Source organism: Eptatretus burgeri, chromosome 16, assembly GCF_056783735.1.
Source record: "Eptatretus burgeri isolate ZD-2024b chromosome 16, Ebu_testis_v1, whole genome shotgun sequence".
NCBI lineage: Eukaryota > Metazoa > Chordata > Myxini > Myxiniformes > Myxinidae > Eptatretus > Eptatretus burgeri.
Genome location: NC_140976.1, coordinates 10,803,637 through 10,818,420, shown reverse-complemented (window position 1 = coordinate 10,818,420; position 14,784 = coordinate 10,803,637). Strand labels below are relative to the sequence as shown.

The window sequence follows — 14,784 nt, the reverse complement described above, 5'->3', positions numbered from 1 at the left end:
ACACACATTGATGAATCACACTTGAGGGCTTGGGGTGAGGGAGGATTGGATTGACGCCTTAGGGTTAGGTGAGGGAGGGTGAGGACTTATGGTTTAGCGTGGGGTGAGGTTGATGACCTGGGGTTTGTTAGCGGGGGAGAGAGTCGAGGACTTGAAGTCATCTATCTATAATTCCAGCAAATTCCCTGCTTTCCTTCCTGAAAGTCCCTGTAATGTCCATCTTGTATTCCCCAACGCATTCCTCTCCCTTCCACACCGTTTTGTCCTTCCCTCTCCCAACCCTCTGGTCTCATGACCCCCTTGCTGTGCGTTGTGTTTTATCTCTCATATGAACCTCGAGAATGTATACAAATTTTGTTGTTTTTTTTATTAAACCTGACTTAGGGTCTTCCCTTCCATGTCTGTCATTGTCCCCATTGATTTGCAATCTCTTGTCTAACTTCCAGTCCCATAACTAGTGTTCCTGGGCGCCATGGAGGGCCGCTTCTAATGCCCCCCCACCAACAGCTTGTGATTTTACGCAAATCTGCAGTGAGCGAAGCTGCTGCTTGCCAGTCTGAGGGATGACCGATGGTACGGCAGAGGGTGGGGTCATCAGCAAAAACACAACCACACAAACAGAGTGTTCTTGCACTAAACACATTATACTTACTTCAGTAAGGCTGAGGTAACATTTGCCACAGCGGCCGTGGGGTCTCCAAAATCTACGGCCATTAGCAATTATACGGCGGCCGCAGTATTTCCACGGTCACACAATGTAGCAGTCACATATGTTTTTATTTTTCGGGGAGCTGCACGGTGTATTTATAAATTGTGGAGACCAAAAACGTGGGGTTGCTGTACGGTCTTTGATTTGATGTCGCACGGTGACCTTGGGGGGTTCCTGCGGCGGCCATAGAATTTTCAAGGCAGACGCAAGTCGCAAGGCGACTGCAAGGCGACCGCAGGGGGGCCCTAAGGCGAATGTGTGGCCAGACGGACGGTAACGAATGGGTTATTATTTTTTTTTAACCAGTTTTTTTTTTTTTCGGCTTGTCGAATTGCTACGGCGAACGTAGAAATGAAAAAAGTTATAACTCCACATTATAATTCCACGGCGACCTTACGGCCTGTAAAAGATAGCCATACGGCGTAGGGCCACCCTGAGGCCACCTCAGAAACTCTGCGGCCGCCGCACGTTTCTGTCAATTCAGAGGGCGTACGGCCGCCGTATCCTCGCCGTGGAGCAAATGTGACTTAGGCCTAAGTCATGTGAAAACCAGACGGTGGGAACTCTGCTAGTATTATCAAAACGTGCATTTAATACTTTTATTGTTACTTCTACTTTTCATCATATTTCTTTAAGATCTACAAACATGCAAAACCCCTACCCAAAATGCCCAGGGGTCGGGCCGTGGATTACAATTTAAGCTCGGTAGGGGGCTCTTTCTGACTCGCCATTCCTTTGTCTTTTTTTCACTCTTTCTCATACTCTGAAGCCCATACGAACACAATACATTCGTTTGTGGAAGTTCTTGTCACAAGAGGATCCAGTAAAACTGAAAATGACAGCTCAGACAGCACTTGCACGACTACCACGACGACATTGTTTGCATGTGGACCGCCATGTTGTTAAGTGGTGTGGAGCACTCAGTCCCGTTGAAATGCTTGCTTGAGTGCTTTGAATTAAGCAAATCGTTTGCACAACGGGGCACACCTCAGGGTGACAGTTTATATCTGGGTGCGGATTCGAACCCAGACAAGATCACTCAAAGGTGATCCTCTAAGCCAGTGTTTCTCAACCGGGGTTCCCTGGAACCCTAGGGTTCCGCAAGAGGCCACTCGGGGTTCCACAAGATACAGTAATAAATAGGCTAATGTATTTTTGAGTAGTTTTTGTTCATAATTTTACTATACACGTACGGCATATTGTTGGAAACTCCTTGGTTATTATAATAGAGGCTTCAACCTCTTATATTATTTACAATTATAATATCTCTCTCTCTCTCTCTCTCTCTCTCTCTCTCTAGCTTTATTTGTTTAAGTTTCGTTTATCAAGTTACATGAGGTGTTTTTTTTTTTTAAATTGTCAAACAGACTCGGGGTTGACAAACACTTTCAAAAATGACGTTTTTAAATTGACCAAGCAGCACAACCCAATTACAAAGCAAGCAGATTGGCCCAATTCAATCAGATTTTTTAGTGGTTTGAAACATGTGTTTGAACAGTGAATCGCGGAAACTTGCGAGAAACGACCTCGTGATGTCATCAATGTAAACAAAACAAGAGTAATAGGAGGTACGATGCAGCTGCGATAGCGCATAAGTCTAATATATATATATATATATATATATATATATATATATATATATATATATATATATATATATATATATATATATATATATATATATATATATATATATATATATATTTTTTTTTTAATCGAATATTTAAAACCTTGGTGTGAGGTCTCATAAACGAGCAATATGTGTTTTTTTTCATTGCCAATAAATTTGACAAAAAGGGGGTCATTTTTTCCTTAAACCAGGTATCCGAAAAAAAAAAAAAACATTATATTCACCACATGAACTACAATAAAAATATAAAAGAGCTAGATATTAATAATGGTATATAATAATTTTTTATGCAGGGGTTCCCTGAGACATGAAAACTATTATAAGGGTTCCACAAGGGTAAAAAGGTTGAGAAACGCTGCTCTAAGCTATCTTTCCGGCCCATCTTCATGAATGAACTTGTCAACTTCTACTCACCACTAAAGGTTGATGACTTCGTCCAGTCTGAGTGGTGTCCCATATGTTGTTGAGCTTGAGTTTGGGTGAATAGTCACAAATTCAATAAGAAGCAAGAAATGGCGTATCTCTCAATGGGGAAGAATCACTAAAAAAAAAAAAATTTTAACTCCAGTATTTGAATGAATTATGATCTTGATCAAAATCGAATCGATCTGTCCTCATCACACACCCAACCAGTCCACCAAATTTCGTCCGAATCCATCCACAACTTTATGAGATATTGTGCGCACAGACAAATAAACAGACAAGCCGGTCGGCGACGAGGGATTTCGCTAGGATCGAAGCGCTGGATACGATGCTTTTCATTCTGACTGATCCACCGATGAAGATTCATTGCCAAGACGTATTGGTTCACATACAATTGTTCCTCTGCCTGGCAAGATTTTTCCTATTGCGTATTTTGCCAACTGGCACTCCTCATAAAAAATGACGGTAAATGGACACCCTATTTTTGAAGGACTACCATTTGGTTTGTGCTGTGGAGTTTGGTTTGCTGGTTTGTGCTGTGGAGCCTCGTATTGCAGACACACACACACACACACACACACACACACACACACACACACACACACACACACACACACGGAAAACCCGATAAACTTCTCTCAATGCTCTTGTTTGACCACACCTCCTGAGCCACACAATATATTTGATAAGCCACGCTCACTTTCCTACGCCACTCCCACTTTAAATAATAAATAATTGAAGGTGGTGTATGGGTCATAGAATCGTTTTCGGTAAATAAATAAATAATTGAAGGTGGTGTGTGGGTGGGGAATCGTTTTCGGTAAATAATAAATAATTGGAGGCGGAGTGTGGGTCGTGGAATCGTTTTCGGTAAATAAATAAATAATTGAATGTGGTGTGTGGATCGTGGAATCGTTTACGGTCAATAAATAAATAATTGGAGGCGGAGTGTGGGTCGTGGAATCGTTGATGGAAAATAAATAAATAATTGGAGGTGGTGTGTGGATGGGGAATCGTTTTCGGTAAATAAATAATTGGAGGGAGTGTGTGGGTCGTGGAATCGTTTTCGGTAAATAAATAATTAATTAAAGGTGGTGTGTGGGTCGTGGAATCATTTACGGTAAATAAATAAATAAATAAGGTGGTGTGTGGGGAATCGTTTTCGGTAAATAAATAAATAATTAAAGGTGGTGTGTGGGTCGTGGAATCGTTTACGGTAAGTAAATAAATAAAGGTGGTGTGTGGGTCATGGAATCGTTTTGGGTAAATAAATAAATAATTGGAGGTGGTGTGTGGATGGGGAATCGTTTTCGATAAATAAATAAATTATCGGTTTTCTGGTTTGTGCTGTGGAGCCTCGCGTTGCAGACACACACACACACACACACACACACACACACACACACACACACACACACACACACACACACACACACACACACACACACACACACACACGGAAAACCTGATAAACTTCTCTCAACGCTCTTGTTTGACCACACCTGAGCCACACAATATTTTTCATAAGCCGAGCCCACTTTCCATAAGGCACGCCCACTTTCCCACACCACTCCCACTTTTCATCAACCACGTCCACTTTCCCTAAGCTCCGCCCACTTTCCTAAGCCCCTCATAAAAAATGACGGTGAATAGACACCCGATTTTTGAAGGACTACCATTTGAAAAATAAAACCTCAATCAAAAATCGGCTCGAGTAAAATTTTCTAAATATCTCGAAGTGTTTAATTCCGAAGTCTCGCTTTTCTACATTCAAAACTGAAGGACAAGTATTGAAAATACTGTACGCGGTTTTTCGGCCGCTGCACAGCAACGGGTGGTTGCTTGGCAACGAAATTCAAACGCGCACATTCCCAACAAATACTGCACACGTTGGCAAAGTTTCATCGAAATCGTTTCCCCGGTTCGTGCTGTGGAGCCTCGCGTTGCAGACACACACACAGACAGACAGACGGAAAACCCGACAATAAGGGATATCTAGCATATATAGCGAATCCAATAAAAACTCATGTCGGAACAGCTGCACACAAAACATGAGGGTGTCTGCACTGGCACATCTGTAAACATTTCAACATTCCAGTCCCAGAACAATCATGGAAACACAAACCAAATCAAATCATTGAAAATGAACAGATAACGCTCGTATGTGACAAGATGATCCCATCAAGTGTGGACATTGCAAACAAAGCAATGCGTCCGGACATGGTGCTCAAAACAAAATTTACCCCGTGTGGGGGTGACGGTCATCTCTATAATGTTTTTACTATCATAATCGATGAACCGTTGCCAGATATCTCCTAAAATGACAGACGAGATAGGTTTTGAAAATGGCGGTTTTCACAACTTTCGTGACCTCGTGACCTTGACCCTGACCTCGAATCCGGGAAAAAAGACGTCGTTGGGTATCAATCATCGACCTCTACCCACATACCAAATTTCATCAAGATCGGAAGTAAAAAGTTTTCTTTGTACCCGGGGGTGTTTTTGACCATCTTCCAGGTTACGTGGCGGCCAAATGGGACGGAAATTCAAAAATCTGTCTGGTTAGATACAAGATAATATTTTTACTATCATAATCAATAAACAGTTGCCGAATATCTTGTAGAATGGCAGACTAGATAGGTTTTGAAAATGGCGATTTTTATAACTTACGTGACCTCGTGACCTTGACCCTGACCTTGAACCCGGACAAACGTTATATCGTTGTGCAACACTCATCGACCTCTACCCACATACTAAGTTTCATCATGAACGGAAAGAAAAATGGTTGACGGACGGACATACGGACGTGAGGACGGACGGACATTTGGTCCGGCTTTATTAGGTCATCTCGGTAGAGATGCCCTAAAAGGAAAAGTCAGTGTTGTTGATCGAGGTTTCAGTTCCCAACGACTTTCAACAAAATGTTTCAGAAATCAGGAAAATGACCAAATACCGGGATCTGAAAAATGAGGTGAAGAGAATTTGGAAATTGACGAAAGCTAAAATTGTACCAGTGATTGTTGGAGCTGCAGGAATGATAAAGAAAACCCTCACTGAGTACTAAAAAATCATTTCAGGGAATATATATATATACACATGGTGCTCCAAAAAGATTGATACAACTTTGACTTCCTGCCATTTCTTTGTTTTTTGACCTATACCGTTTTCCTCTTCAGGGTTTAGTGGTGTTATCGTGGTATATGTTCCCTGGGATTTTGAGCTCCGTAGCTCAACTATGCCATTGACAGTGAAGCAGAAGACAAAAGTGGTGTCTCTGTGGTAGGAGACTAAATCATATGGAGACACCCGCCGGAGGTTCTGCAGGGAATATGACCTCAGAACACGTGATGGACCCACAAATTGTGCCATTCAATGTATTGTGAAACATTTTGAGCACAAGGGTACAGTGCACAACCAGAGCAAGGGCAACAGTGGCAGGCCAGCATCAGTAACCAAGAGCCAAGCCAACATCAATGCCATGCGGGAATCTGCAGTGGACAGTCCCAAGAAGTCACACCGCCGGCACTCCTGGGAGCGAGGCATCAAACCAACATCAGTCTGGCATATCCTCACTAAATAACTGAAGCTTTTCCCATACATCATCTCTATTAAGCATAAACTGAGTCAAGATGACATGAGTAGATTTGATATGTGCAATTGGCTCGGTGACAGTATGGAGCGGTACCCAAACTGGATCAACTTGATCTGGTTCAGTGATGAAGCCCATTTCCACTTGAACGGTGCCATCAAGAACCACAACAACATTTTCTGAGAGGCAGAACCACCTGAGGCCGAGATCACTGAGAGGTACCTGAAAGAGCCAAAGGTCCCATGCTTTTGCGCCTTCAATGCCAGATGGGGAATGCTAGGGCCTTACTGCTTTGAGAATGACAACAGCAAGACAGTGACTGTCAACAGTGAGTGTTAATGGACCATTATGGTGAGTCCATAATGATCTGGCCCAAAAGGTCACCCCAAACCGGCTCAGCATGACCTGGTTTATGCAGGATGGTGCAGCACCACATACAGCTGGTGACACCATCACTTTCCTGCGGCAGCTCTTCAGAAACTGCCTCGTTGTTCTGGGTACCGCTCATGACTGGGCACCCAATAGCCCAGACTTGAACCCCTGTGGACTACTGGTTCTGGGGGCTGCCAAGGTAAGGGCTCTGTCTGCACCAAATTCCCTGCCACACAGTATGATCTGAAGCAGGAGGTGTCAGACTACCTCCAGGCAGTGCCCCATGAGATCTACAGGAAAGTTGGTCAGAACTTTGGAGTCAGGCTCAATGCCTGTCTGAACCGTGGAGCACACATCGAGAATGTCAATTACAAGGATTTTGTGTAAATACCAATTTCAGATCTTGGGCTCTCACCAACTTGAGCAGTGACTTACTGCAATAGCAATCAGCGATAGAAAATACCATGTCATAAGCTTTCAAGAAATTTGGTTCACGTTCCTGAGGTTTCTGTGTCTTTGTAAATAAACATTGAAAGTTGCATCAATCTTTTTGAAACACCCTGTACTTCCTACTTCCATTTCAAAAAAAAATTACCTGATTGACAATACAAAAGAGATTGCCTATGAAAGCCTATTTTTTTTTTGGTTGCTAATTCAGAGCATTGCAATAATTGCACACCAGCCATGGGACATACGAGTTGTTAAGTGATGGAGGCAAAAGTATCTGGTAAATTGAGAAGTTGGTGTCATAAACAAAGCTCTTCCTTGATTGGATACCCAAGTTATGAGAATGAGAGTACAGTTGGAGGAAGGTTCATCTCAAAGCTCATCCTCCACCCCCACAGATATGGCTGCAGGGGTGCAAGGCCACAGCAATTCAGGGTTTGCTAAAGATAAGGCAGACATTGACACATTATTCTAATCTGTTATAATGAGGCTAAGGTTTTGTGGGAAAACCAAATTAACTCTCACCCTTTCCTCATTTAACAGCTACCGACTATGAACAAAAGTCAACTTCAGGACTTAGATCAACTCAAAGGCCTCTGTTTATACAATTGCTAAGGACAGGCGATGAAAATTTGTTTTCCTTCTTTTTTAACACTTAATACAGTAGATTAATTTTCACCAAAACGTTTGGTCCGAAAGGATGTTGCAGAGGTTACGTCTGATCTGTCTAATCTGGGATCCATTCCTGACCTGACTATGAAACTGTCAAATTGGTGCTTCGCAGGCAGGGTGTGGAATCGCAAGGTACACCGTCCCTCAGATGGACATTAAGCAGGGTGTCCTATCTGCGAGCATTAGCTGGCGGAGGTTAGAGATCTCGCAGTTTATTTTGTGAAGAGTTTGACGAGTTATTGCTGGCACCCTGAACATATTACAAATTCCCACAGTGATTGAGTGATGGAAAGGGAAGAGCAACCAACCGAGCATAATCCTTGCCATGAGACCACTTTGGCAGCACTGGTGTTCTGTTCACAGCGCAGGATTATGTAATCTTGTCATTATGGATGAGAAACAACTGAAGCTAAAACAGCACTCAGTAGAGCGCATACTTCCACCAGGCTGAACAATTTATGTTTTGTATCCCACTGATAGCCTGGATATACATCCGGACCTGAAGCAAAATCTAATTAACTTGTTCTAGTAACAGACCAATCTCATCCAGCGAGTTTCATCATAATCTGAACATAGTTATAGATATAGATCATAATATCATGCTATAGATTGATTTTGGTTCTATCTCTCAATGGTGAAGAATCACTGAAAAAATTCATCTCCAGATCTTCACCAAAATCGAATCAAGTAGTCCTCGTCACACCCCCACCCAACCTGTCCACCAAGTTTTGTCCGAATCCGTCCATAACGTTTTGAGATATCCTGCACACAGACAGGCAGACAACACAGGGGTGAAAACATAACCTCGGTCCACCTTCGGTGGCGGAGGAAACCATTTGAGAATAAGTTACACCGCATAGGAATCTATTTCTTGACCCAAATTTCAAGGTTCATCTTTCTCTCCGAGGCAATTTAAATGAGCCGTGTACTCGCTATCACTTTTTTGAACCCACATTGGGAAGTTAAAAAAAAAATCAAGTTATCGTCTCGTAATAAAGCATCTCATTTAACAAACTTCATTTTTCCCCAACAGCACAAATCCATGTGTCACATCAATCCAGACTCCATTGTTGGAGTTTTCCAGAAATTAACATCATAAAGACAATCGCTAAAAAGAGTGATCATCCCATTCTGGATCATTTTATTATGCCGATAAAAATGGTGGCATCTGTTTTAATCCACACCCCACACTCCAGCCTCCACCACACCTTCTTCACCCACTCTTTCTCCTTTTATTAATTGCATCTTCCATGATTTATTCCCTCACCCCCCCCCCCCACCTTAACACTTTTCCCCCCATGCTACATCATGCAGTATATATATATACACACACACACGAGGCAGATGGTCATCACTTCGGATTAATCCCGATATGCAGCTCAAGGAAGCCTTTTCTCATGTCCTCAAAATTGCACAACTTGTGACCGCCTGAACCCATATTCTCCTTTCTCTAGAATTTGGCTTTTCAACTTCAAAATATCTTGTCTCATGCTGCATTCAATAAGTGAAAACTGCTTGCATTTCTGTCAGTGATTCTTGGAGTTGTCCTGCTCAAGTTGATGTTTCCTTTAGTCTTGTGTGTCTGGCCCATCTGGCTCCTTCCGCTTTACTGGATGCTGTTGCTCTGTAACACACATTCCCCAGTCGGTTACTCGAGCTTCCGTGAGCTGGCATCATTGCACATGGGGAGAGGGATGACAAACAAGAACAGTCCAACCTGATTGAGCTGGTACAGGACAGAAACAATAAAACTAGAAGGGCAATCTTCGACGTCATGTCGTCGTCAGATATGCCCCCGCCCACATCATTTTCACCATTCTACCAAGTTTGATTCATATCCCTGAACCTAGATTCAAAATATTAAATAATTCTGGCTGACAGATAATGTATCTGATCAGGTTCAAATTTAAAACATATATTCACCATGAGTCCAAGCTCATAATTGTGAAGTTTCACATCGATTGATGAAGAGAAATAATATTTTTAAGATTTCCGTTGAATCCAATATGGTTGTCAGACCATGTGACCTATTAATTATTTGTGAACATCATGGTAGCCCCAATGCTTGGGAAACATGTGGGTGAAGTTTCATCTCAAACTGTCAAGCCATTCTGGAGAAGATGGTTTTTAAAGGTTCATTCTTGAAAAAAAACAAAAAACATGTGATGTCATCGGTGGAGAACTTTTTGTTCCTCATGGATCGCTGATCATACCTTTAAAGTTTTGCCTCGATCTGTCAGCCATTGTGGAGAAGAAGATTTTTTAAGGTTTTTATGTTCACAAAAATAGCTGTCGCATCACGTAACCGATGACCATCAATTTCCCTTCCCCCTCCACTCCCACAATACAATGTAGCCCTACATGACCATCGAAAATTTTCAGACTGATTGGATAAAGTGAATGACATATGCAATTATGACATCATAACAAAGCCACCAATGACATTATCAATATATATATATATATATATATATATATATATATATATATATATATATATATATATATATATATATATATATATCACACTTGTTTCCCATGGGGAGTGCTTGTCATGTGCCAAGTTTCAATTTTTTCAATGGAGCGGTTTCACAAATACAGAAGTCCAAAGTTTTTCCTTTTTTTTTTTCAACATGGCTGCCACACCACATGACCTATGACATCATAGTTGTCATTAAAACATTCTACGAGTCGTTGCACCAATGGTGAATCTTTTGTGTCAATCCGACAAGCGGTTGCAGAGAAAAGAGAGAAAAATTAGTACGGACGTACGTACGTACGTATTGTTACGGCTGTGGAAATTCGCAATACACAATAAAGGGTCCTTAGATCAGTTATGACGCTAAGTTTATGTGCAGATAGTTCCCCGCCGTTGTTTAAAGGGAATTCGTGTGATTCATCGGGCTGCGACTCTTTGAGATAGCCGTTTTTCTGTTCTATCGTTATTTTGGACTATCCGAAGACTTCAAACGAAGGCCCCGTGAAAGGCCTACAACGGCGCGCGAGTTTTCCCACCTTATTTGCGGCACCAAGGCTGACGAGAGAGGCTGCGAGACCTCGCTGGCGATTTGTGGATACAGGGTGTGAAGCGGCCGTGAGGAGGGAACGCCCCTTTTCGAGGAGCTTATCGAAAGGGCTAGAGGAGAGGCGGAGCCAAAAAGGGGGTAGAGCGAAGGGGCGGAGCCCCGCGCTATATAGGGCAGACCGCACGTGAGCTCGCTCTCTTGGTGGACGTCGTGTTTGAGCTCTCTCTCTCTCTCTCCTGCCTGGGTCATCGCGTTGGATTCCTCCTCTCTCCTGCCTGGATCATCACGTTGGATTCCTCCTCTCTCCTGCCTGGGTCATCGCGTTGGATTCCTCCTCTCTCCTGCCTGGATCATCACGTTGGATTCCTCCTCTCTCCTGCCTGGATCATCGCGTTGGATTCCTCCTCTCTCCTGCCTGGATCATCACGTTGGATTCCTCCTCTCTCCTGCCTGGATCATCACGTTGGATTCCTCCTCTCTCCTGCCTGGATCATCACGTTGGATTCCTTCTCTCTCCTGCCTGGATCATCGCGTTGGATTCCTCTTCTCTCCTGCCTGGGTCGTCGTGTTTTGACTCTTCGGGCTCTGGATCGTCAAAAGCTCGTCTCTCCCTCTGGGCGCCAAGTCGTGAGGGTTGCGAGCAGTGGTCCCGGGTCGAGGCAGGCACGAGAGGAGAGTGCCGGAGAGGGCTTGCCGACCGTCACCCCTCGAGGGGGCAGGTAACCTGCTACGGTCTCGCGGGACCCGTTCGGTCTCCCAGGTCCCGTGTCATAAAGACCCAAGTGGTCCAGCCTGACCCCCTTGTCTGTAAGGGGGTCTTTTCTTTCCATTTCTTTTGCTTTTGTATGACTGCTGTGGTGCCGTGTCCCTACAAGTTAGACCTGTGTAAGTGACTGTACATTGCTCGTATTCGATGGTAATGCTTTTCTTGTATATTGCATGTGCAATATGTGCTTTGTAATAAATGTCCTTGTGTGAAATGTATCCCGTTCGTCGTCTCTTTCCCCATTGAAAGTGCCATCTTGAATTGCGGAATAAATTAGTAGTGGGTTTTGAACACCCGAGTAAAGAAGAGAATCTGATCCGTCAAGGTCGGCGATAACACCGCTCGGTTATCACTGTAGCACGGAACGGACCGCTTAAGCGGTTCGTGTCCTAGGCCGACCTGCGGTGAGGTACGATCGCCCGGTCGACTACTCGCGCAGGTACTTAGGTAGGTCGAATTTGGCGAGCAACCCTATCCTGTGCGGGTGGGCAATTGACACGATCGTGGTGAGGTTAAACCCCCACCCGTGACTGGCTCCTGGCGGTAGTTCCAGGAGGGTCACAACTGAATTGTCCGTCTGGTGGGCGACGCGGTTGGAGTTATGCAATCGTTCGCACGCCAGGCGGGCCAGAATTCGTAACAGTATGTACGGACAACCCAAAAACATAATGCCACCGGCGACATAAAAACACAATGCATTCAAACGAGAAAGAGCAATCAGAGATTGCAGACGGACTTGTTGTGTGTGTGTGTGTGTGTGTGTGTGTGTGTGTGTGTGTGTGTGTGTGTGTGTGTGTGTGTGTGTGTGTGTGTGTGTGTGTGTGTGTGTGTGTGTGTGTGTGTGTGTGTGTGTGTGTGTGTGTGTGTGTGTGTGTGTGTGTGTGTTGTGAAAGCAATGCAGTGACGACATAAGGTGATGTTTACAGCAGATAAACAGACCTTTTCGGTTTTGCTGTACTGTATAGATTCATGTTGCCATCGTATGTATTTTATAGACAGACATGTTCCGTACTTTCTGGACTATCACTGGACTTATGCATGTTGTAAAAGCACATACTTTGTAGATGCACTCAAGTTATTAAAACACATACTGTGCTTAGATGCTTAATAGTATATCCTTTATCGACATACTTGCATTCGAGGAGTACGTACTTTACACAGACGTGCTTGCATTATAATTGTACACACTTTATCGACGTACTCAGTTGAAAAAAAAAAAAGATACGAGCTACCACCTGGTGGCATTTGTGACCTATGTTAGCCCAATCTGTGTGGATAGACGGACAGACACATACAGCCAAGTCCAAACGCAGTACCCTGAACCCAGATTGATCTCTGGCGAGAGTAAACATTCAGTAATAATTTGGTGAACAATTTAAAAGGTGACAAAAATAAAATCACCTGTCTGCTGAGGCCTTTGGAGAGGGTATCCAGTCATCTCACACCAACCAGGTGGGTAGATCTCTGGGGAATCAACTGGGATCCATTGGTCGTAGGAGGACTCCCAGCCATCAAATGCTATACGAAGCAGTCTTCCTGGATTGGCCAGAATGGTCGCGACACAGATCAAACCAGGTTCCATCTGGTCAGCCACCTCGATCTTCATACAAGGTTGAAGGTCATTGCACGGGTTGCTCTGTATGGCCCCACACACCCACAGAAAAATGGGGGGGGGGTGGGGAACACAAATAATTTGCCTTGCTGGAACAGAGCAGATCTCAAGCACAGAGCTTGATCCTCTGCAATGTTTTGATGATAGTGAATAAAGTACACAAACATGCTCTTTCTACTCAAAGTGAACAACATCCAAATGTAAGGATACAGTTCTGGATTTGTCTAGTCTTTGCATTGTTATCCGAATTTGTTTTTGTTTTTATGATACATGGTCAAGACTCGTGGAAGAGCAAGAGCAGAATGGAATGCAACAAGATGGAAAAGGGAGAAATGCCAACAGCAGAGTAGATGTGAAAGTGAGATAAAGGGGAGGAGGAGAAGGCATATGGGGGTGAACAAGCTGCACACAAGCTGAATGAAACACTGCAGGAAGAGGAAGATTAAAACAGGATTGAAGCCGAAAAGGAACAAATCAACCAACTGACAACTAGCAAACTAAAAGGTGAGGGATAGGGGGAACAACCACAACCTCTGAACTTCCAAACCAAGATCTTTGCTGATGGTACATCCAATCCTCCTAAGTCTGATAATGACCAACTTTTCATCCAACCTCTCTTGCTCTATTCTGTTCGCGTTAAAGTATAAATTTGTTCGAGAGCTTCCATCCATCCATCCATCCATCCATTGGGACCATACTCTGTGCAGAGCGTTGGTGCTGCCTAAGCAGTCTCCTTGACTATTGGGCACAAACCTGGACGGGTCACCACTCCGACACAGGAGCTTCCATAACCCTACAGAATTTGGTCATTTGCTCAGGCTGACTGGCAGAGATGGCAATCTGCCCTTTTGCAAAAGCAATGGTCTTCCATCTCTGGATCCAATATGGACTCTACCAGGGAAAGCTTTTACAAAACCAACTTTCTCTCATGCTCAGGTTGATCCTATGTTGTCTGCAAGTGTTATTTCAATTATATAAGCCACAGCACCATTAATACTGCGGTGAGGCCTTCCGTTCCGGTCATTCAAGTTGAGACATGCTCCAGGTTCGTGTCCATCAAGTTGAGGGCCCTAACGTTGCAAAAATGAAAATTAGTGGATTTTTCAACTACATCTCTGCTGTGAAACACAAATCCAAACTGCACAGCCAACAATTAAAAGTGGCAAAAGTTTAAAAGGTTTGAGTGCACAAATTTATGACTTATTTGGAAATTAGCAGGCTTAAGAAGAATACGATTGCAAGGATGGTTTTCTTCAATATTCCACACTGTTAAAACTAGATTCCAACAAAAAAGTTGAGCAACAACACTGCATGGTAAAGTTCCAATTGATAAAAATGTATCTGAAACATGTTTTCAATCATGCAAACATACCCCACACGACCAAAAGTTCATCCATAAGGGGCCTGGAACCTTACCTGGTCGAACAGGTGTGCCGGAACTGCCACAGAGCCAGTCTTTTCCAGATACTTTGGCCAGCTGAACTCATCTCCATTTGCATCTCCTGAGGCACGATCTGTAAATGTCATGAAAAACTCCC

The 14,784-nt window shown here is 43.5% G+C and overlaps 1 protein-coding gene and 1 long non-coding RNA gene across 9 annotated transcripts in view; one reads left to right on the top strand and one right to left on the bottom strand.

Annotated features, from left to right (window-relative positions):
* The first annotated feature begins 3,397 nt into the window (after window positions 1-3,397).
* LOC147010505 (uncharacterized) lies at window positions 3,398-4,226 on the top strand. Its single transcript, XR_015052483.1, has 2 exons — window positions 3,398-3,756; window positions 3,950-4,226. It is a non-coding gene; the product is annotated as an uncharacterized LOC147010505 (long non-coding RNA).
* A 4,734-nt stretch (window positions 4,227-8,960) lies between these two features.
* LOC147010504 (lethal(3)malignant brain tumor-like protein 2) overlaps window positions 8,961-14,784 on the bottom strand; it is a 76,243-nt gene continuing 70,419 nt past the window's right edge. For 6 of the 8 annotated variants that reach the window (XR_015052482.1, XM_085860043.1, XM_085860044.1 and 3 more), the window contains 3 exons: window positions 14,663-14,760; window positions 13,036-13,270; window positions 8,961-9,466 (listed from right to left, as the gene is read on the bottom strand). Coding sequence is in view for 7 of the 8 variants with exons in the window: in XM_085860043.1 (XP_085716169.1) it covers window positions 9,411-9,466; window positions 13,036-13,270; window positions 14,663-14,760 (389 nt within the window). In the remaining variant the exon portion in view is untranslated. Of the gene's footprint in view, window positions 9,467-13,035; window positions 13,271-13,290; window positions 14,317-14,662; window positions 14,761-14,784 lie in introns of those variants that run through there. The other 2 variants (XM_085860049.1, XM_085860045.1) reach the window with 2 other exon arrangements.